Source organism: Styela clava, chromosome 9, assembly GCF_964204865.1.
Source record: "Styela clava chromosome 9, kaStyClav1.hap1.2, whole genome shotgun sequence".
NCBI lineage: Eukaryota > Metazoa > Chordata > Ascidiacea > Stolidobranchia > Styelidae > Styela > Styela clava.
In genome coordinates, this window is record NC_135258.1 from 21,853,304 (window position 1) to 21,876,931 (window position 23,628).

Here is a 23,628-nt window from a genome sequence, read left to right on the forward strand (position 1 = left end):
AGAATGCACTTCAATGTTGTTAATCGGCGTAAATCGCCGGATTATTTAGTATCACTAGGCAGAGTAAACGTTCCAATACTGTTTGACTTTCTTTTTCAGGAAGATTTAACAAAGATTGATGTATCCGGACTACTGGTTTATTTCTCTTGAGAGCTCTAGTCTGAGTTTAAGCTGATTCCTCCCTTCGCCTCTTTTGGAACTCTATTCTATTCCCCCCTCACTATGCATAAAAACTACTTTAATTATTCAATCTTCAATAGATCATTATCTAGTGTTATGCACAAGTCGCTCCCTCGCTTTTGTACTGTTCAAGTAGTTTATAATGTGTGTATAAATAAATAATATAGCAATATTGAAAAAACTAAAGAATTTTAGTAGCAATATAGCTATAGCAAATACAGATCCAAATTCCGCCCCAAGAACGATGAAATTCCCGCCTGGGGAAGAATTCCTCCCGATTGAAAAACGCTGATCTATACCAACAGCTCACTCACTACATCTTGAAGTTATCCAGAGAATTTTAAAAGGTAGAATTTCACATGGAAATACAGGGTGACTTTACAAATTTCATGTTTGCCTTGCCATTGGGAAAGTAGATGAAGCATCACATTGTTAACAGGCGCAATGTCCTCATCACACGCTATTGTGGAATATTCGAAATGGAACGCCATTAACCAATGTAATGATAGAACCGTGGGTTTACACATATTGGGACTCATTCGAAAATTCTACTCGAACAATTATTGGATTACTGCAAAGACTTTTTGGTTTCCAAAAAAAAATTTACCAAATGTCTGTATTATTATTTCGTAAAGACCCAAAAATACAAAGTACAAAAGGAATACATCAGTACGGTGTGTCATAGCCTACCTCCTTTACTTCTTAAATTGGTAAATGCAGTGCCACAGTCTCAAGTTTTGAGATATTGTAAATTTCGGAAATTTTCGATTTTGTGGCGTAATTTGCAATTTTATGGAATTGCTCTATGGCAGGGGTAGGCAATTTTTTTCAGTATATGAGCCATATGCAGCAAATCAGAAATATGTGACAGCCGCATAATTTTTGAAACTAATAATAATAGAATATCGTGAACTGAAAAAAACTTTACACAAACGAATAGAAACAATATAGCAAAATATATTTTACGACCACTTAATGAATTAAAAAAAATTGTTACGCTACAGTTTCTCTTAGTTAAATTTGGATAATACAAAATTATTGCCAGCGAGAAGAGCCGCATAAAAATTCGCGGTTTGCCCACCGTTGCTATATAGAGTAAGATACATTTCGCCCATCCATACTTACTTATAGGGGTAAAATTAGTGAACAACAGTGTTTTCTGATTTCAGCTTTTAGCATAACAACAGCATTCAATCACGCTGCTTTCAGAGACTCAGAGCATGGCAATATTTGCCAATGTTTTGGCGAACCTCTCTCATTGTTTTGTACACTTTTAACTTTGATTGCAAAACTTTTCTGTATTTATCCTATCTATTCAAATGTACAGTCAGACATAATGGCTCTGGTCAGACGGTTACAGTGTTAGGTACTGGTGAACTGCGCTTTCCTACTTTGCCACTAGATAACACTGTAACGAGATAGCGATCAGAGACCGCCGACTTATCGATCTAGCGGCGTGTATCCTTCGCTCTGGCTCAATAGCAACACCGCGTGTCCCATCACTAATTAATTAATTACGCGCTAATTATACGACATAATGCATCCAAAATCAAAAAGGTTTTGGTCTGAGATATGATGAATGCACATGCAAAATTTGGAGCAGATTCAACCTCGCTTTCTTGAGGTATCGCGTAACATACGAAAGTGTCTAACAGACAAACAAAGACCTATCAACATATACTTACCGATCAAGATCGATAAGTAACAATGCAAAATAACATTTTTCAAATTAATCTAAATCAGTGTTTCCCAGCCCGAGCCCGCGGTCTCAAATGAGTTCATTCACATAACACACTAATCAAGTCAATAATTACTGGTTTCTGAGTAGGGCTGGGCATATATTCGAATATTCAACTATTAGAATAGAAATTTCCTGTTCGAAAATTTGGTAACAAGTGACGCGACGGTTCACCTGCGCGTCGCTTTATCAAACAATTGGATTTCACAATTCACTTGCGGATTTCCGACGAAAACGCGAGTCGGCACAGGCGTCGATACATACCTAAGGGGTGTTTCTTACGAATACGACGAATATTTTTTTCTATGGTAAGTGTCAATGATGGCAATCCAAATTTTTTAAATTGAAAAGCGGCAATACAAAATACTCAAAATAAAACGAAGAACACAATAAGTTTTATGATGGTCCGCGACCGAATAAAAACGCTTTTTTTTAGACATTGCAAATCGCAAAATTTCGGGTGCTACCGTGGTATACGTACCAGGGCTTTTTCCCTTAGGATTCTTTGCTTTACTGCCTCCACATTAGTACGTACGGTACTGGAGCGCCGTAAGTGTTGTACGAACGGATCAGATTTGTCGAATTCACAAAAATACGAATCAAAACAAATTGCAATCAGACACTTTACCACGCATTTTTGTGTCCACGGGTTGTCATGATATTTTCTGAGTAGTATTGCTTTTATTACGTCAACACAACCGCAGATTAAAATTAATTATCACAATTAAATAAAGTAAGTCCTCGGGTTACGACGGTCCCGACTCACGCTGTTTCGAGGTTACGAACGCACTCCATGAAAATATAAAAGATAACACTGTAATATCGAAGCCCTTAAACTGGATCATTGTTATCAAGAAAATCAGTTCTTTGGGCTCATTGGTTTTCGGACAATTCCAAAAAACTATTACGATTATCGATAAAGTACTTTTTTGCATTATTATTTTATTACACTTAAGTATATACCATACTTTACAATACAGCACGATATGTATAGAGTAATTTATGTATAATGTTCCTACTTACACTGAAATTCGGGTTCCGTCGCGTCTCAAGAACGGAACAACGTCGTAAGTCGGGGGACTTACTGTAGTATATTAGTAAATTAAAAATACATGTCCATCGCCGTGCTTTATTATTATTAAATATATTTTTAATAAGTACTAAATCAAGTTGTATATTCGGGAAAGTTATAGCAGATAGTAGGATTATTCTAACGGCGATAACAAATTCGCAAGATTACAAAAAATTATATATCAGAACTAAATGTAATCAGGCAATATATTCTCACATTTGTATGTTTGCAGATTGCCGTGGCATTTTAAAGAAGTAATGCTTTCATCTTGTCGTAAGTCAACGCAACCGCGAGTTACTATGAACACAATTAAATTAAGATAGAATGACATTTTAAATTCTCATTGTTTTCATGGATTGAATAATGTGCTACAGAAAAGGCTCTTTTAACGAACGCGTAATTGCGGCAAATTTTCGATTTTGAAATTCGTTAAAATTCTGTTGTATTTGGTTTTATTGGTACGGTTGCAATAAACGGACATTAAGTCTGCAAAGGTTTTCGCCGTTGAGAAAATAGTCCGCGACCAAAAACGGTTGGGAAACGCTGATCTAAATGAATGCTAAAATAATCTAACATTTAAATGGCTATTTCTTACATCTAAATTACACGTAAATAATCTAAATCCACATTAAAATAATCCAAGTTGGCAACACTGCCTTGGTAGTATAGAGGCTATTGACCCTATATGCGTGTCCACGCTCCCGTGTTATTGAACACACGTTAACAGAGTGTAACTCCGATATTGACTCCTTCAGAGGTCAATAAAGCACACAATGTATTGAATGTCAAATGTTTGTATAACGCAACAGATAACAAAATTCACTTAAAACCTTAACGCAAGTATATGTGATGAAACCAAATTTCTAACTAACAAAGAACGTTAAAGCATTTTTAAAATATTTTGTGCTTCATCGTAATCGCCGCGGCAATATATTACAGTCAAAATAAAAGGATATCAACAGGCTTGTCCATGGGAATGGGATTCCCATGGGATGGGAGAGCACACTTTTTCCCCATGGGACACGAAAACTGTATAATTTTCGGGGAAATGATGGTAAAAAAAATTGTTAATATATTTGAGCTCTCTTGTTAGTTATAAAGAGCAAAATATATTCAACATTAACAACATATTTCGTGAAGGGGCTGATGGACACATGTATGATAGTTATGAATATAAAGTTAATGAAGTCCGTAAATTTTGTTGTTTTGCATGTTTCTTCGTACATGTAGTCCTATTTAGTAGACGCTAAACCTAAATTTACCAATTTTTATTTAATTTCATTCCAATGGGAATACCATGGGATGGGATGGGACAGGCCTAATTGCTATGGGATAGAAATGGGACAGAAAAATATGTGGCATGGACAAGCCTGGATATCAATCAGCGCCGACTAGAAGTACCTATAAAACGTCGAGAATGTTTTTTATTTTACTATTTTATAATATTTCACAACTACTATCGTATATTTCGAGACAGTTTAGGCGGCCACGCCAATAAATCTATGTGTTTTAAATAAAATTAAAATTACTGAAATCACAATATTTAATACCTACGTACGGGAATAATTGCGTTGGATTTAGTTTAACGTCGACGGACTAAATGACACTCGCGCTTGACGATAAATAGTCAGAATTCATAGCCGTGCCAAAAAAGAGCATGTGCTGTGAAAAAGAACTCCTATTCCACGGTATGATTTAAAACTGGGCGCCTAGTTGCTCATTTTTCTGGGCTGTGTTGATATATTTCTTCATAATTACTATGTATTGTATAGTATGTAATATTAAAATGTCAATATAAAAATTTGGCAGCGAAAATTGCCAAATTAGTTGAGCTAGTTTGCCTGATAAATATTTAAAAACAGGTGAGTCCTATTCCCGTTACTACTCGCGGGGGTGGGGACATGCATGGCCCATAGTTCGAGATCTGTTGTGTATTTACGTCATAGCTTGTTGTTTTTAACACAGACTAGATTTGTAATTATAATGTCATAATTGTTTTCTCGTAATTGCTCCTTGCTCTAGCGTTAAGCTGTGTTATACTGACGTCTTACTTTGCCGTATAATAAACTGTAATATTTCTGTCTACTGGTGATTTGGTAATACCCAAGACATCACACTGGCGACGAGGATGGGACATTATTGCCTATAGGGCGCATACATGTTGAAACGAATCAACGTAATCTAAAAAGAAACAGAAATACCCGCTCGATCACTCAGCAGAAAAATTAAGCTTCGGGAACTGAGAATAACGGCATCATTGAAATAAAGTCGTCAGTCCGGTATTAAGTATTCAGTTATCACAATTTTAAATCTGTGAAATGGCGTTGGCAATTGGCTCAATCGGAGAATTTATAGAAGATCAAGAAGACTGGCTTACGTATGTTGAAAGACTGGAGCAATTCATGATTGCTAACGAAATTGCAGATGGGAAAAAGATCAGCGCTTTCCTCAGCGTCATTGGGCGTAAAACCTTCATGCTTGTACGTGACTTGGTCGCCCCTGAAAAACCTGCCACTAAAACATTCGCAGAACTCTGTAAAGTATTAAAAGATCATTTGTCGCCGGAACCACTGGTTCAAACAGAAAGATTTCGCTTTCATCAACGAAGTCAAAAACATGGAGAAAGTGTGTCAGCTTTTTACGCAGATTTAAAGCGCCTCTCCACCACATGTGAGTTCGGTGCTGAGTTGGGAAACACAGTCCGCGACAAATTCGTAAGTGGACTGAAATGCAGCCACACACAAAATCGATTGATAACTGAGAAAAATTTACATGAAAAAGCATTGCAAGTTGCTGTAGAAGTTGAAATTGCTGCAAAAGATACAAAAGCTCTTCAAGGCAAAAATACTGCAAATTATGAAAGTGAAAATGCTCATTACGTAAAGCGTGATGCAGCAGAGAAATGCTACAGGTGTGGTAAAATTGGACACCATCCAGATAAATGCTGATTTAAAGAGAAATATTGTCTTAATTGTAATAAAAGAGGTCACACCAAACTTGTGTGTAGATCTAAACCACACCACAGGCGTCATCAAAACTTCGCAAGAGAAGCAGAGAAAAGCGTCGCTGCAGATAAAGTGACATCGAAATTTCTATCGAACATAGAAGTGACAAAAGTAAATGAAAAAGAAGTGTCCGTCCATGCCACTGATATCATATGGATACCTGTCAAAGTAGCAGGAAAGTAATACAAATGGAAATGGATGCGGGAGCAGCAGTATCGATAATATCGAATAAAGATTATCAAAAGCATTTAAAAAATGAGAAGCTCACACCTACTGCTATAAAAATGAAAACGTACACGGGTGAGCCATTAAAACCACTTGGGCTGTTACCAGTTGAAGTTCAATGTGGAAATGAAGCTGCAAAATTGAAATTGTATGTGGTCGAAAAAGGTGGACCACCATTTATGGGAAGAGATTGGATCAGAGTATTGAAAGTTGACTGGAATGAATGGGACAATGTGAATCCAAATGAAAATCCAATTGATATAAAAAAAGAAATTGGATATTTTGCTGAAAAATTATGAAGATTTATTTAAAGATGAACTTGGTACTGTCAAGGGCCATAAAGCTAAATTTGTATTAAATGAAAATGCATCCCCGTGTTCAAGAAGGCACGTCAAGTAACCTTCGCCATGAGACCAAGAATTGAAGAAGAGTTGAATCGTCTCGAAAAAGAAGAAATAATTACCAAAGTACCACATAGTGATTGGGGAACACCTATTGTAGCTGTAACAAAACCAAATGGTCAAATACGTCTCTGTGATGATTTCAAAGTAACTGTTTATCCAGCTTTGAAGATTGATCAATACCCATTCCCAAGAGTTGAAGAAATGTTTGAAATTTTAGCTGGTCGACAAAAGTTCAGAAAAAATTGGATTTGAAAAATGCTTATTTGCAATTAAAAGTCGATGAAGACTGCAAACATCTACTCACATTGAATACACACAGAGGACTGTATCGTGTAAATAGAATGAATAGAATGGTTTATGGAATTGCATCAGCTCCAGCTATCTGGCAACGGGTTCTGGAACAAATTTTGCAAAGATTGCCTAAAGTGGCATGTATATTAGATGACATGATCATCACTGGATCAAATGATGAAGATCATCTCAAGAATGTGGGAAACGTCTTAAAGAGATTAAAATGGGGTGAGACTGAATTTAACAAAATGCGAATTTATGAAAGATCGTATTACTTTCTTCGGCCATGATATTGATTGTAACGGACAACATATCACAGAGAAACTTGTCAAAGCAATTGTGGATGCACCGCGTCCTGAAAATGCATCTCAAGTCCGAGCATTCACTGGTATGATTAATTTTTATGCTAAATTTTGCAAAGAGCTAGCAAGTGTGCTAAAGCCAATTTATTGCCTATTGAAAAAGGGTCAAAAGTTCATATGGTCCAAGGCATGTGAACAAAGTTTTCTAACTGCGAAACAATTGATTGCATCTGATCAAGTATTAGTGCATTATGACCCTACGAAACCAGTGAAATTGAGTGTTGATGCTAGTCAATATGGTATTGGTTGCGTATTATCAAATGTAATGAAAGATGGATCAGAGAGACCCATTGCTTTTGCGTCTCGTACATTAACAAAAGCAGAAATGAACCATTCACAAATTGAAAAAGAAGCTCTGTCCATAGTATTGGGTGTGAAAAGTTTTACTTATATTTATATGGTAGACGGTTTACACTGGTTACAGACCATCAACCACTAACCTCGATTTTCCACCCGGATAAATCAATTCCAAAAATGACAGCTGCTCGTTTACAGCGTTACGCAGTGTTTCTAGCATCACACCGATATGATATTGAACATCGTAAAAAAACTGAACATCGTAAAAAAACTGAAAATCATGGTAACGCAGATTTTTTATCAAGATTTCCATTGTCTGAAAGTTCACATACAGATGATGAAGAATATTCTTTACGTTGCATTTTTGAAGTATTGCCCGTCACAAGTACGGAAATAAGAAAAGCAACCACTAATGAGCCAATATTGTCTAAAGTAGTAGATTTGGTCCTGAAAAGTTGGCCGAACAAAATCAAAAATGATGAATTACAACCATATTTCAATAGAAGACATGAACTCAGTGTTCATGAAGGATGTTTATTGTGGGGAAACAGAGTTGTAATTCTACCTAAATCACGTTCAAGAATTTTAGAAGAACTACATGAGTCACATCCAGGCATAGTCAAAATGAAAGCATTGGCTCGATCATATGTCTGGTGGCCACAACTTACTAACTCAGTTGAAAATAGAGTAAAAGAATGCGCTTCTTGCCAGGGAACGCCAAAAATGCTGAACTACCTATGTGGGAATTTCCCTCAAATGCGTGGGAACGAATTCATGTTGATTTTGCAGGACCGTTCATGGATATGATGTTTTTAGTTGTAATTGACGCGTATTCAAAATGGGCAGAAGTAATCCCTATGCGTTCTATCACGTCGCAAAGAACTATCGAAGAACTCCGACACATATTTGCAAGATATGGTATATGCAAACAACTAGTGTCTGACAATGGACCTACTTTCACGTCGGAAGAGTTTGCAAATTTTATGAAGAATAATGGCATACGTCATCCACGATCTGCACCATTTCATCCGTCAAGTAATGGTATTGCAGAAAGATTTGTCGGAATTTTCAAGAGTTCTCTTCTCCGAGGGAGGAAGGAGAAAGGTGATATTTTGCACAAACTGGATAATTTTTTAGTAGCGTACAGAAATACACCTCATTCGACAACGAACGAGTCACCAGCCATGTTATTAATGAAGCGATCTCTACGATCACGTTTAGACTTGGTCAAGCCTGATCTAGCATCAAAAGTTAATGAAAAGCAAACTAACGTGAAAGATTCGAAAAGAAATCGTAAAACAAGATATTTTGAACTTGGTCAAGCAGTCTTGGCTCGTGACTATTCTAGCAAAAAGAGAAGATGGGTCAGTGGCACAATTATTAAACATCTTGGACCACTGACATACCTTGTCAAAATTTCTAATGGTGTAACTTGGAAACGCCATATCGATCAGCTGCTGAAAGCTGAAAATGACGAACTTTGTCGAAGATATGAAGAACCGGAATGGTACAACTGGAACCGGTCAAGCACATCGGCAGATGACCATCCATCCTGTCCAGCCACAGGGTAATCAGGGAGCACAGCAACATCCTATACCCAGGCGAAATCCTCTCAGAAACGGGAGGCCTGACAGATTAAATTTATAGTGATATTGATAATGAACATTGAATTGAGGGTTCATTGTAAATGTGTTAATTTAGTGACATTGTTCATTTCTTCCTAAGGGGAGAGGGGTGTTGTGTATTTACGTCATAGCTTGTTGTTTTTAACACAGACTAGATTTGTGATTATAATGTCATAATTGTTTTCTCGTAATTGCTCTTTGCTTTTGCCTGTCTGCGTGCTTGTTATTCATTCTTGTGTTTGAACTGTCTAGCGTTAAGCTGTGTTATACTGACGTCTTACTTTGCCGTATAATAAACTGTAATATTTCTGTCTACTGGTGATTTGGTAATACCCATGACATCACAAGATCTCTCCAGACAAAAAATTTAATTAAAAAGTAGTAGTTTAATTTATCTTTCAAAACTTTCTGGATCATATCAAAAAGTAAATATATCGGAAATATCTGTATTATTTTAGCCGATACATGGCCGATACCAAAAAAATGGCCGATATTGCCGATACATCGGTACATCTCTAACTTAAACAAGGCCAATCAATAGAAAAAGAATCTTGTGAATCTAGTCTACAAAACAAAGCGTGCAATGATGATCATCGTATGAATAGTAACATTTTACTTTGCCTAAATCTTTGGTGGTAGAGTATGATAGATGAAATCACAAAACAACTGATCCCACTGATAGTTCAGAGCAATTTAGAAGTAAATTAATTGAGCAAAAATAGCAATATAATCAAATAACAAAGATATGATGGACCATTTAGTTGATCAACATTAGCATGTAAATAACCAAATATAAATGACATGGAAAAGAAGTGCTATTCGATTGACCAACAATAGCACTTTTAACAATTGAATGGCGAAGACATGAAAACGGTATAGTAGTTGAAACCCCCGCAGTATGTGAACCAGGTTAGGGCTAGGCCCAAACCCCATTCAGACTTTTGTTATCTTAGTTCCATCACGAGCTTGGGACTGTCCATGTCAGCCAAGCGAAAACATCCCCTGCAAACAGGTCTCGGTCCCCCTCACAACTCGATGCAAAGCAGGCGAACAGAGTCAGTTACCCGCCCATTGGTACACATACTTCTCGACCGTTCATTAATTAACCAAAATTACATAGCAATATCATAAACATCAAATATATGAAATAAGCATCATTCAATTGATTGACAATAGCAATGAAAGTAATTAAATTAACACAGGTAATGGTAAAAAAGGACCTTGACACAAATCTACAACAATGTAGAGCAGAAAATTGTGTGTATTGAAAAGAAATATTACAATTACAAGTGATTTGAGTTATGGGAGTGGAACTTATCCATTATACATCACAACTACAGATAGGAGTACAGTCAGGAATGACTGAAAGGCAGGTTAAAAGTAATAGGAATTGCTTATTCAGTCATTTGGCTTTAGTATCAAGGAGATTCAACATTATTCAAATATGGTAGATGCAACTACAAGACATATAATGAAAATTGAACAAATAAAGCAACTTTGTTCCACAAGAATCTTAAGAAATATAATAATAGATACAATAAATAATATATTTCATCTGCCAACAAAAACACGCAAGATCACAAAATAGAAAGCTGGGGAACATTGCTTGTGATATTGAAACAAGTCGGCTTACTGAGGAATTGCACTTGATTTGCAAAGTGGCACTTAATGAATAAAATGCTTGCAAACTAGTCACTGATTGCGTGTTATACCTCTTTGACATCATAAGAGTTTCAATGTTTAAAAAACTCTTTGCATCAACTTATGTTTACCTTACATTAGCACCCGTTTACTGCACCTAAGACATTTGCACCCATTGACGTTTTCACCCGCATATTGATTGTTCCCCCGGAAATTTACTCTAATAGGCATTTGAACTATGGTAAATATTTCGGTGAGATGCAATTTGTAATTCGTGTACCTTTTTGAATATTTTTGTTCGGAATCTAATTGCAGAATTGTAAATATCAATTCTGATATTTATTCGATATATTTTTTTGAAAACTCTCTAGCGGCAATAAGGTACAAAAGCCTTTTATAATAGTAGAAACATGAAGTCAATATTGGCAGTAAAATATTTACAGAATACTATAAAGTGCTTCAAAACTTGTTTTAAAAATTTCCAGAATTGCATGATAATGTTGTTTTTAGCAGACTGAATTTGCCCAAAATGACTAAATGGTTTAAACCAAACAGATATTGTGCTGTTTCGGTGTTGATAAATTAATTACGCATAATTCTTTTTCATAGTTTTAACAAAACAAAAATTAGGTTGTATACAATATTATATTCAGGTCATTATTTCTACTTCATTTCAATGCGACCGCAGTCGAACAATTGCTATAACAATCTTCTTCCAACTTTCCTTGTCCTCCATCTCACTGGCAAGATTCTCCCGTGGTATCCCCGTGTCCTGTTTAAGTTGATCAATGTATGTATGTACGACGCTGTCTACCCACGTCGCTGTCTTCTTTTCCCATATTTTGGTTTCCATAGGATCAGTTCATGTACGATTTCTTTCTTGTTTCTATAGCAGTGGCCACTGAATCTAAGGCGTCTCTCCTTTATTATAGTTGTGATTCTTGGTAATTTACCGTATAGTGTTTGTTTGGAATTTTGTCCTGCCATGTTACTCTTTTACCTACTCTTAGCATTTTCGTGTATGCGCCGTCCAGCTTCTTGCTTGCTGCCATTGTGGGAGTCCGCGTTTCTGATCCATATAGGAGAACAGTTTTTGCTGCAGCTCTGAAAAACTTTATCTTTAGTTCTTCCTTCAATCTCGATTTCCAAATTTTTTCTAGTTTGGACAGTGCTGACCAGGCTATTTCAATTCTGGTATTTATATCCTTTGAGCAGGTGTTTACCCATCCTCCAAAATATCGAAAGTCCTCCACTTGGTTCAGCACATCTCCACCTACCGTTTTCAATTCTACATTGTCCTGATTGAAAAGCATGTATTCCGTTTTGGAGCTGTTGATGTGTAGTCCTATTTGCCTTGCTGCTTGTTTCAGTCCCGTTAGTAGTATTTGCGCTTGGTTTAGGTTTTTTGTCATTAATGCCGAGTCATCTGCAAAATCAGCATCGCAAATTACTTTTGCTGGGTGTCGCCTGCTCCTAGCTCTATCGAGAATAAATCCCAGGTTTCGTTCCTCTTCAGTTGTTTGCTTCATGACATAGTCTAAACTCTAAAGCGATTATAAAGAGATATGGCGCCAAGGTGTCTCCTTGTAGTACTCCAGCTAGTATTTCAAAAAACTCAGTGTTGCCGTCCGGAGATATGACTTAAGCTGTATTGTGCATGTATAGCATGTTAATAGCGGTGACTATTTTGGGAGGGATCCCGTACGCCGCCAGTATCTCCATTAGCTTTCTTCAATGTACAGAGTCAAAGGCCTTGCTAAAATCGACAAACGTGAGTATTGCTGGAAGATTCTTATTCTTTATCTCTTTTATAAGTCTTCGTAATGTGAGAACTTGGGCCACTGTTGATCTGTTCTGTCTAAATCCGTTTTGATTAATTCTCAACTTACTATCTACTTGCGGGTATATCCTGTTCAGAAACATTCTGTTGTAGAACTTTGCAGTGACTGCTGATAAAATTATTCCTCTGTAGTTTGTTGTTTTTCCTAGGTCTCCTTTCTTTTGGACTGGTAGAATTGCACCTGTTCTCCATATAGTAGGTAGGCTACAGCTACATCACCATTGTATGCTTCATTACAGACTTCAAGTAGCTTGTCTTTCAGACAGTCCATCTTCCATACTTCTGCTGATATCCCATCTAGACCTGTCTATAGGTAGAATATCGTAAACTTTCTTGATTGGTTTGTCATCTATTGTCGGTGGTTGTCCTAGCAGATTTTGGAAACGTTCCATCCACAGCTCGATTTGCTCTTCTGATTTTTTTGCTTTGATCTTGTTTATATTTGTTCGTTTCCTGCCAGTAATTTCGTTGATGATGTTCCAAGTTAGTCTTGCTTTGCCCGTGTCGTTTGTATTTTCCAACTCCCTAGTTTTTTCTCCAATATACTTTTCTTGTTCGCTCGTGTATGCATTGTCGAGATCTGCTTTTGCTTTTTCCAGGACTCGCTTGGTGTTGAGCGTGGTATCATTACTATTTTTAAATGCTTGATGTAGCGCTTCAGGTCATTATACAAAAATCTAAGTTTGGCCTTTCTAGTTTTTCAAAATTTATTATTTAATATTCTCGTAAAATTTATTGAAAATTACTCAACAAGGTCGTCTTTGGGCTGAATATATATTTTACTTGCAAACTGAGAAACATAAATCACAGTCATGGATATGAAAGCAACGTTTCTACAATATTTGAGATCATATATTCCAAACAAGCCTCTGTATAACTATAAATAAGTGACTCTTCAGTGGACCACTTATATCCATAAGTTTATTTCAACTCCATAATCAGCATAACAGCAATAAAATGATTGATAAAACAGACAAATAAAAACTGATTATGAAATCAGGAGAGCAAACAAAAACATTAGACCGCGTTCAAAACGTACAGAATATAAGATGGAAGCAGAGGCGTGCCAAACTTTTCTGCTGCCTGGGGCGAGTTTCTGACTATGACGCCCCTTATCCCTAACTCAAATAATATTTTGGGGGTTAAACAGATTATATATGTTGTTATACATGAGAATAAATAAATTAAAGGTCAAGTAAGAGAAAAACGTTTGTTTTATTGAATAAATCATCAAACTGAGCAATAAACTCGCTCGTATAAAATGGAACTCATTAACAAAATGGAAGTCACTTATTTCTATGTCCAGTGGCTACTTTGCTGTCAACAAATGTCTGAACGACAGCCTCCTCCACCTCGCTTGTCAAGAATTTCTTTCGATGCTAATCAGATCTAAACTTGAAAGGCGCTAATTTGGCATTCAACTTTGAGAAAGATCGTTTGCAACTAGCTATTAATTTTTTAATTTCGAGTAATAAACAACATGCAATGCAAAAAGTTGGAAAAAGTAGACGTTTTCGCATCCAGATTTTCTGCCATGGTTGTAAACTATACCTCATTTTCGCGTTTTTGCATGTTATTTTTTAGTTTTTGGTAATGTTTCAGAAATTATTAAATAGTTTAAGTACTCGTGTAGCCACCTTTACAATGAGCACCAAAAATGTTGCAATTGTAAAAGATAGGAAGAATTTTTCTGGGGTCAACTCATCATCACCACAGTCAGCCAAACAATACTAAACACTAGGGATGGGACGACTCCGGGATTCGACGAGTCCGAGTAATAGGTCATGGACTCGAATCCTCCGAGTCCGTGACGTCACAACATAAAGAGAGAAAAACACGTTTTTGACCATGCTAAAGCATCGTGCGCTCACAAACATAGTCTAGAGATGTACCGATACCACTTTTGTCGCCGATACCGATCCGATACCAGCTAAAAACGCCGATACCGATACGTCGATACTACAAAAGGGCCGATATTACCGATACCGATACTATGTAATTATTACTTAATTAGGTGTGCTGAGTAGGGCAGACGGGTTAAAACAATAGTCTTTGAGCGTTGTTCATAGTACACATTATTTCAGATCGAAAAAAAAAAGATATATCACATAATATGAAATTAATGTTTAGTATCCATATGCTTTAACTGATTAAGATACATTGTACAGTAACGCTAGTAATCTCGGTGTTCAATTAGAAAACTCATAAGCCGGGATGTCCAATTTGAATTTAATGTTAATATCGCGACCTTCGAATATCGTTATTCGTGTTTAAACGAATATCGAATATCGCCCACACATTCTAGCGCCGCCGTTCTACGTTCAAATTAAAAGTATTTTATAAATGTTTTATTTAGTGGCTAATCGTAATCGTCAACGCCAACATGAAAGAATAACAAACAGCACCGACAAAAAGAAGGCCCACCTATAACCGTCGAGGATATTTTTTTACTTTACTAATTTTATAATATTTTACAATTTCTTTATTTTGAGACAGTCTAGGGCTAGGCGGTCATGTCAATATATCTATAAAGAAATTGTGTAGTTAAACAGAATTAAAATTAATACCTGTGTAGTGGGATAATTGTGTCGGAATTTAGTTTATCGATGTCGACGGACTAAATGACACTCGTACTTGACGACAAACAGTCAGAATTTATACCCGTGCCAAAAGTCCATGTGCCGTTAATAAGGACCCCAATTCCACTGTATGATTTAAAACTGGGCGCCTAGTTTTTGTTATGTGCTGTGTTGATATATTTCTTCATAAAAACTATGTAATATTAAAAATGTCAATATGAAAATTTGACAGCGAAAATAGCCAAATTAGTTGAGCTAGTTTGGCTGATAAATAGCTAAAACACGTGAATCCTATTCTCTCGCGGGGGTAGGGACATGTATGGCTCATAGCTCACGATCTCTCCAGACAAAAAATAAATTAAAAAGTAGTATTCCAACTTATCTTTTAAAACACTCTGGACCATATCAAAAAGGTGAATATATCGGAAATATCGGTCTTAATCTAACCGATACCGATACATGGCCGATACCAAAAAAATTACCGATATTGCCGATACCGATACATCGGTACATCTCTAAAACATACATCGTAGCCAATATTCCCTCTAATTTTTTGTATTATGTGTGCGCAGAAATTTTGGTGTGTGCGCACTTTTTTGGAAATGACTAATATTTGTGCAAAAACCAATGAAGAAATTTTGACGTTCTAACCGGGTAATAAGTGGGCCAACAACAAACTTTCTCAACCTGCCAACCGAGAACATTGTTACATTACATCGATTTACGTCTGTGCGCAGTAAATCTATGCGTGTGCGCGGCCCCTGAAAGCTGTGTGCGCGCGCACACTTTAGAGGGGACACTGATCGTAGCTCATATTTTTTGCCTAAAGGTTTCGTAAATAGCTGTTGAACCATTTTAGAACCACATTTTTCCTTTTTTTTTGCGGTCTTAATACAAACGTAAACGTGGGTCAATGTGCGCCTTGGCTGTGAACTGGATTTCCAGCCCACCACCTTGCGTCAATTCTGGGCGGCTATTCAGAAATTCTTACATGTCAATATGAAAAAATAAAAAGCTTTTGAGTTTTGACTACAATGCTTTCCCATAATTTCAGATATTTCTAGCCGTAAATTTACCATGTCACGTGCACAAATGGTAGAGAAATGCCACTCGTCGTCAATACAATGTGGTACATCTGCTTGCAATTTAGTAGTTCATGTAAACGTTCTAAGCTTCCATGCTTTTCATTGCTCCCTTTTTAGAGAAAGGATTGCATGTAATAAACTCGATTTAAAAGAGGTATTGATGAGATTCCCCATTGGGTTGATCCAGAGTATGTTTCAATTTTACGCGAATCACAAATATTGCGCTAACACATATTTTATTGTGTACCACATGTATACGAAAAAGGATAGATAGTTTGAAGGCGCCTGGCGCAACATCATTGTTATAATCGGTCAATAGTTTTAAACTTGTGTTATATTTTCTGGATATTTGTCGTCGTTTTTTATTAGAAGTGTTTATAATGCACACGGGCGATATTGATACAGATCTGACCTTGAATTTTACCTAGTTAATAAACAATGTTCTGCATTAGCAGTGTTCACAGTACGATTGCAGATGCAGTAAAATTCCGGACATTTGGGCATTTTTTTTATATTCTTTCAGGACGCAAAATTTAATCCTAAATTCCGGATGGTATGGCAACCCTAAGCTAGATTGCGGCGGGTACGTTGATGTACTCCACAGTTTTATTTAGCAATCGGTCGCAAACTGTTGGTCTAGTTTTTCCGGGTTTTAGTTTATTGATAAGAAGTCTTCTTCGAGATTAAAATAAGCGACGGTAAATCTCGCTTTCGTTTACGACGGGAATTTTATTTGCGGCGGAACGAGGGAGTGTTTTTGAAATTTATGCAAATTTCGGTGTTTTTTGGGTGGTAATAGAAGACATATTATCCCTTCCATCTACCAAAGTATTTTGAGTTAGATCACGAAATTGCTACAGCAATATTATGCTATTGTTTGCTAACCACGAAGTGGTAACAGTAAAGGATTTAGCGAATATTTCTATTTTTTTTATCACGGTTTGAAGTTTCAACTCCCAAGAAAAAAAAGCCTTTTTTCTATCCGGTTTGTGACTCAGACCACCACTTTTGAAAAAACTTTTTTTTTTGCTAATTGCAAGCTCTTTAAATAAGCTTTCCAACGAGCCGTCAGTGGGCAGCAGAGGATCATTAGTTTTTCGTTAGTCGATCGATTAGTTGTGGGGGTACAAATTCATAAAATCGGCGTAGCAAATACGATTATTTAATAAAAAATAAAAATCGCATAGAAAGGGTTAAGGTATGTAAGATTCGTCGAGGCAAAATTACAAATAAACGCGTAAATTAATAAAAACAGAATTGATTATAGACTCAGTAAAAATGACGTGGACTCGAAATCGGATCCGAGTCAAAAAAATGCCTGGATTTAACTCGAATCCGAGTCCGGATCCGAATCCTGGCCTATCCCTACTAAACACATAATGTCAGCTTTCAACGCAAACTCTACAGCTTGGTTCTGCTGCCCCCTACAACGTGCTGCCCGGAGCGGTTGCCCCCTTCGCCCCCCTCTAAGCACGCCATTGGATAGAAGGTTTTTCAATTAGAATTGGTACCATTGAGGGTATATACACCTCAATGATTGGTACATGTTCACCAACGACTAACGACAACGACGTGTTCACTCACCTAAAATATTTGAATTATTAATGCGATAAATTACATACTGATAGTAAACAAAAAATAAATAAAAATTAGTTACCGATATATTTAGTTTTTGTTTCATGATTTGTTTATTTTATTGTATATGATAATATTCATTCATGCAATTCATTATTTTTGTGACCAGTAAATTGTGACTTTTCAATGTACAATATGCGAATTTTGGGATTTAGGGTATTACTCTACTGTTGATTTCAATCCTTTATCTGGCAACCATAAATAAGTGACTTCAGTGGATCTCAAAGTGACATTCGCTTGCTTCCGGGCGTGGTTACGTTGTCTTCTACACGCGCTCTTGAAATTACTTTGTTGGTCATACCTTTATAGAGTTTGCTTAAATATTGCTTGACGTGGCTCTAACAATGAAGCGACAGGGTGAAAAAGACAGTCCTTCCAGAAATAAACGCTCGAAAGTACGAAATGGTAGTCCAACCCGCCGAACTTACAGCCGGCACAGCAGGTTCGAATATTATTGCTGAATTATGGCTTTCAGCTTCTTTTTTGTTATCATTAATGTTTTCCATATCAAGCGTCTGAGCGTTGCTATTGATGCAAACCAGAATGTTCAGATGTTGGTTCTGTAGAATATTGTATACCGGTACATTACCACACTGCTTGGTCAGTTGGTACCGGTACGGTACCGTACCGGTATCAGTCTTTTGACTGATTGATTATTGTCCCCAGGCTGCCAAGACTGCAGGGTAAATACTGAAATGAGCGAGATAGATGTGAAAATCATATCCTAATTGTCTGGGTGAAGTTTAGGCATCGCTGACTTCAGGTTTCATATTACGGTACTTGAATAAATCTTGTTTTTATTGGCCCATTCCTTATCTATTTCATTATTTGCTTGTCATTAACTGTAATCATATAAATATAATAAATATTTCGGTTAGATGCTATTCCTAATTGGTCCTTTGGCCTCTCGCATTTGGGTACGTTTTTGAATATTTTTTTCGGAATCTAATTGCAGAATTGTAGTCTAAATATTGAATCTGATATTTTTTTCTAAAATCCTGAAATCTCTTGCGGCAATACGGTACAAAAGTCAAATATTTCCAGAATATTATAAAGTGGTTCAAAATGTATTTCAAGAATTTGCAGAATTCCATGATAATGTTGTTTTTGGCAGACTGAATTTGCCCAAAATGACTAAATTGTTTGAACCAAATAGATATTGTGCTGTTTTGATGTGATGAATTAATCACGCTTGACTAATTTTCATAATTTTAACCAGACAAGAATTAGGTAGTATACAATATTATATTTGGCTCATAATATCCAAGGAGTCAAAACAAAAATCTAAGTTTGGTCTTCCTGGTTTTTCAAAATGTATTATTTAGTATTCTCTAAAATTTATTGAAAATTACTCAACAAGGTTGTCCTTTGGGGCTGAAATTGAAATATATATGGTAGTTCAATGACTAAGAAACATCATTCGCAGTCATAGATATGATATGAAAGCAACCAACTTACAAATATAGAAAATTGAGGAATTTGACTGAATCGATTTGGTATTGGTAGGAATGGTGTAATTTTATATTTAGGTTTTCAATTTTTATATATCAAAACTAGATAGGCTACATGGCCAACATACCCCCCAATATGAGAAAATCAATAGTTGAAGCAGATACGATTTTTAAGCTTTTTAAAAGTAATTCATTATCCAGAACGGTATTGTTGGTATCATTTTATCTATACGTCACCACGAATAAAGATTTTTTATTACAGTAAAAATTTCGAATTTTTGGGATTAATGAATTCTTTTACACTTATTTATTCAATAATATAACAAAACATGCTCATATAGCATCATGTCTATTGATGCTTCTAAGTCCTATAGCGATCACAATTACAAACAATATACCCATTATATGTTATGATCGATACAGCTTTTGCTTTTTCTAGATTAATGAATTTGTTCATCACATATAAAGTGATGCATATTCAAATGACAGAACTTGTTTTTCTTGTATACGTCCCTTTGGAGATATTTATATTTAGCAAAAAGTGAATGTTGTGTAAGAAGATTTGTTTTGCTACCAAAGAGTCATCAGCAATGTGTATACTTCTATTGTGTATTCTGCACTACGCTGAAAGTACTCTACACTTCATACTCAAAGCGCATAAGTGATATATTTACTGACCAATCAAAGTCACTGGGAATTATCTCTGCTTAAATTTGTTTAATATGCTCAACGAGCTGGAATATTGAATAAAAAAGGTTTATATCTGTTTACTGTGAGCAGTTGTTATGCTGCACAGTGCTCTTTTATCTGGAAAAAAGGTTTATGAACACCTTAATTCTAAGCAAATGGAGTATTGAAATTATACTTCCCTGTTTTGCTGTGGAAACGGGTTTTCTGCAGTGTGTGCGCTTATGATTGAGATAAAGGTTTATGAACACCTTACTATGCAATATGATAAATGTGAAAGTTTGAAAAATGTATTCACTGGTAACAAATTATTGCACCTTAGTATGCAATATGATAACTGTGGAAGTTTGAAAAATGTATTCGTTGGTAACAAATTTGAGACGATGTAAAAATGCATAAACACCTAATAAAAACCATTACCTAGCTCGTAACACTGAGATATTGAGAAAGGTGTCTTTCTGTGAAGTTACTGGCTGAATAATAGGTTAGGTTTATGAAACATTGTATCTTATCTCTTATAGCCCGCATCACAGAGATGATCGGAATGTTGGGAGGAGAAATTCGGCTTATGGGAAGAGCGAAGATTCATATTCACCTTCGCAGAGATTTACACCACCACCTCATCGTGATGATAGAAGACGAGAAGGAAGAGAACCGAGTCGAGGAAGTTACAAAGTCTTGTTGGTGAAGAATTTCAGCTCACAGATATCTGATGTCGACATAGAAGAAAGTCTATATTACGAATACAAAAAATTTGGAGATGTTTCTGTCAAGGTTTCTACAGACAACAGAGGAGATCGTGTGGCTTATGCAACATTCAGATCATCTGGTAGTGCAAATGATGCAAAGAATGCTAAAGGACATTTGGTGATGTATGACAGACGACTTACTGTTGAAGCGGTGTATGAGAGACGAGAAAAAAAGACAAGGACTCTTTCACCATTGCCGGTTCCTGACACTAGAGAACGTGAACCAAACTATCGCAAAAGATCACCCTCTTTTCAGTATGATGCAGCACCATCACCTAGAAGGCGATCTCTGTCTCCGGCTTCTGAAGGAAAAAGTTACAGTGTCCACAACAGTCCTACCAATACAGAACCAACCGAACCAAACATCCTTCCTGAGGATGACCCTTATGCCACTAGGACACTTTTTTTGGGAAATTTAGAGGCTGACATTGGCAGCGGTGAGATAAGACGCTGTTTTGAAGTTTATGGCAGAGTCGAAGATATAGACATAAAACGATCCCAAAGAGGTGTAGCGTATGCGTTTGTACGATTTTCCAATTTGGATATGGCATACAAGGCAAAAGTAGCCATGCAAGGGAAACCAATTTTGAAATTTCCAGTAAAAATTGGATATGGAAAAGTCTTCCATTCATCAAAGTTATGGGTTGGTGGTCTTGGACATTGGACATCATTAAGTGTTTTAGAACGAGAGTTTGACAGATTTGGTGCAATACGCAAAATTGACTATGAAAAAGGGACTAGCTATGCTTATATTCTTTATGAAAGCATTGATGCAGCGCAAGCAGCATGCAGCCAAATGCGTGGTTGTACTTTACATGGTTCTGACATTCGTCTGAGAATTGATTTTGCGGATCCTGACCCTGGAATGCCAGGATATGAAGCATGGTTAGGAAGAAAAAATTACAGTGATCGTGACTATCATGATAGAGGTGGTCATTCGAGAGATAAAAGGCATTTTGATAGAAATGATGATCGTGGGAACTTTTATCGAAAAGAACGCCCAAGGGAAAGATTTCATAATGACAGGGGTCGACCTTACGATCGGGGTAACAAGGGTAATAGAGGGCAAGACGGTGGGCGGAGATCACCTGAGAGGTATAACAAACGTTCAAACTCCGACAAAAAGTCCTCACCCAATCGCGCCTCAGTTGTAGTCAGTGAAACTAAGAACAAAGGCCCACATGAGTTTGAGCGTCGGTATATTCCTGCGCAGAGTGAAGATGCTGAGCTCAATTTTAAACATGATCAAATGAAGATTGCAACAGATCTTCATGCATTATGCCAAATACTTAACCCGCCTTGCTGGGATGGTGCCTTTGTATTGAAGAAAACTGCTTTTGCTGTGAGATTTTTCCTACTTGATGGTGATGTTGGACTTATTAACAACATGATCACAACAATAACAGCTCAAGGACTACCTGCAAGAATTTCTTTTCTACACATCACTCAAAGACTAAGACAAGACGAAGATAAACTTCGTGATGTAAGTCGAAGACTAAAAGATCCCGACAGTAAAACTTGTTTGCTTTTGGCAGTACCTGGTATGCCTACAAACGTTAGTAAAGCAGACAGTGGTTCTGTTTTCACACAACAAAGGCCTTTGCGTGGCTTAGTGAAGTACTTCAAAGATAAGGATGCTGCCGGGGTTGTTGCATTCCATGGACCGAATCCACAGCCTGATGCTAAAAAAGATAAAGTTACATTGGGGATGCTGCATGCTTTCCCACCTGGGCAATTTGCAAACGATCATTTGTTTTCTTTGGCACCTTGCCTCAATCCATCCTTAATTATTGAAGAATACATGGTGATTGTTGTAGCTAGAGGTTCATCTGCTTCGTCATGATCAATGCCAACATATCAGTTTAGTACATTGCTACTATGACGATTGCATGTTTGTGTGAAAGGGAATATTGTTGGGTTGTTTTCATTTATAATCAACCAAGATTCAATTTTACAATTCCTGTGTACTAGTTTATTATTCTGAATCCAAATTCTTTTCGTTCATAATAACAAGATAAAATTACAATATTCAATAAATTTTTCAGAAATTTTCCTCAAATAAATTCATTAAAATTTCTAATTGTAATCGCATGTGTTACATAAATGAACTTGCATGAATGTTTTTAATAATTTGGTTATATCTTATGCCAGACAGATGCTACCTTGTTTGTTTGCCTTGTTCATCATATATTTTTTCAAATCAAGACTAGCTCCAGAGAATTGTGGTTAAATAAAAATTTTGAAACTAGTTTTCACATTAATATACTTTTGTGCGTGGAGAAAGCTGTGTCGAGCCTGCCGACATTTATGATTTTCAATTGTGGATTTTGGCATGAGGGAAAAAATCTCTTCATTAGCATTTCGTAGGGCAATAATAGAGGAATATCTTGGGCTTCATCTGACTCAAAAACATGTTCAGTTAAGCTGAACGAAAATTCTGGTCATTGTGTACTAGGTTTAGTGACTAGTATCAAACATTGATATTATTTGTTTATGGGAAGATCTAGTGGTCTCCGTGGTAAAGACAATTTGGCACCCGTTACGAATGTTGAAGACACACCTAACCGTGCATGATTCAAAAAAAAACTTGAACATTTGTTTTTCTGGTAGATACAGTCTCAAACTTTTTTCAATGCCCCAAATATTGAAGTCATCGAGTGGATCTCCAATTTCATTCAAACAAACTACTATTAAGTACAATAGTTCTGAACGGATCGGCCTCGATAGTTGATCAATAAGTGCTTATAGGATATGGCAACCAA

General features: G+C 36.5%; 3 protein-coding genes across 3 annotated transcripts in view; 2 read left to right on the plus strand and 1 right to left on the minus strand.

The window, feature by feature from the left end:
• The window catches only part of LOC120340187 (pre-mRNA-splicing factor SPF27-like), a 237,111-nt gene that overhangs the window by 24,955 nt on the left and 188,528 nt on the right, over positions 1–23,628 (minus strand). The gene's annotated exons all lie outside the window — the stretch shown is intronic.
• LOC144427418 (uncharacterized) lies at positions 5,309–5,938 on the plus strand. The gene has a single exon (XM_078116605.1). The coding sequence runs from the start codon at positions 5,309–5,311 to the stop codon at positions 5,936–5,938; it is 630 nt and encodes a 209-aa protein (XP_077972731.1).
• LOC120340175 (putative RNA-binding protein 15B) lies at positions 18,189–23,114 on the plus strand. Its single transcript, XM_039408466.2, has 2 exons — positions 18,189–18,421; positions 20,639–23,114. Exons 1-2 carry the CDS (start codon positions 18,324–18,326, stop codon positions 22,707–22,709), a joined length of 2,169 nt encoding a protein of 722 aa, XP_039264400.2. The 5' UTR covers positions 18,189–18,323; the 3' UTR covers positions 22,710–23,114.

Excerpts from the sequence above, each read along its gene's own strand:
- LOC144427418 (XM_078116605.1), top strand. The coding sequence starts at position 5,309 with ATGGCGTTGGCAATTGGCTCAATCGGAGAATTTATAGAAGATCAAGAA.
- LOC120340175 (XM_039408466.2), top strand. The coding sequence starts at position 18,324 with ATGAAGCGACAGGGTGAAAAAGACAGTCCTTCCAGAAATAAACGCTCG. Across the intron at positions 18,422-20,638 it reads ACTTACAGCCGGCACAGCAG|CCCGCATCACAGAGATGATC; the intron begins GTTCGAATATTA and ends TATCTCTTATAG.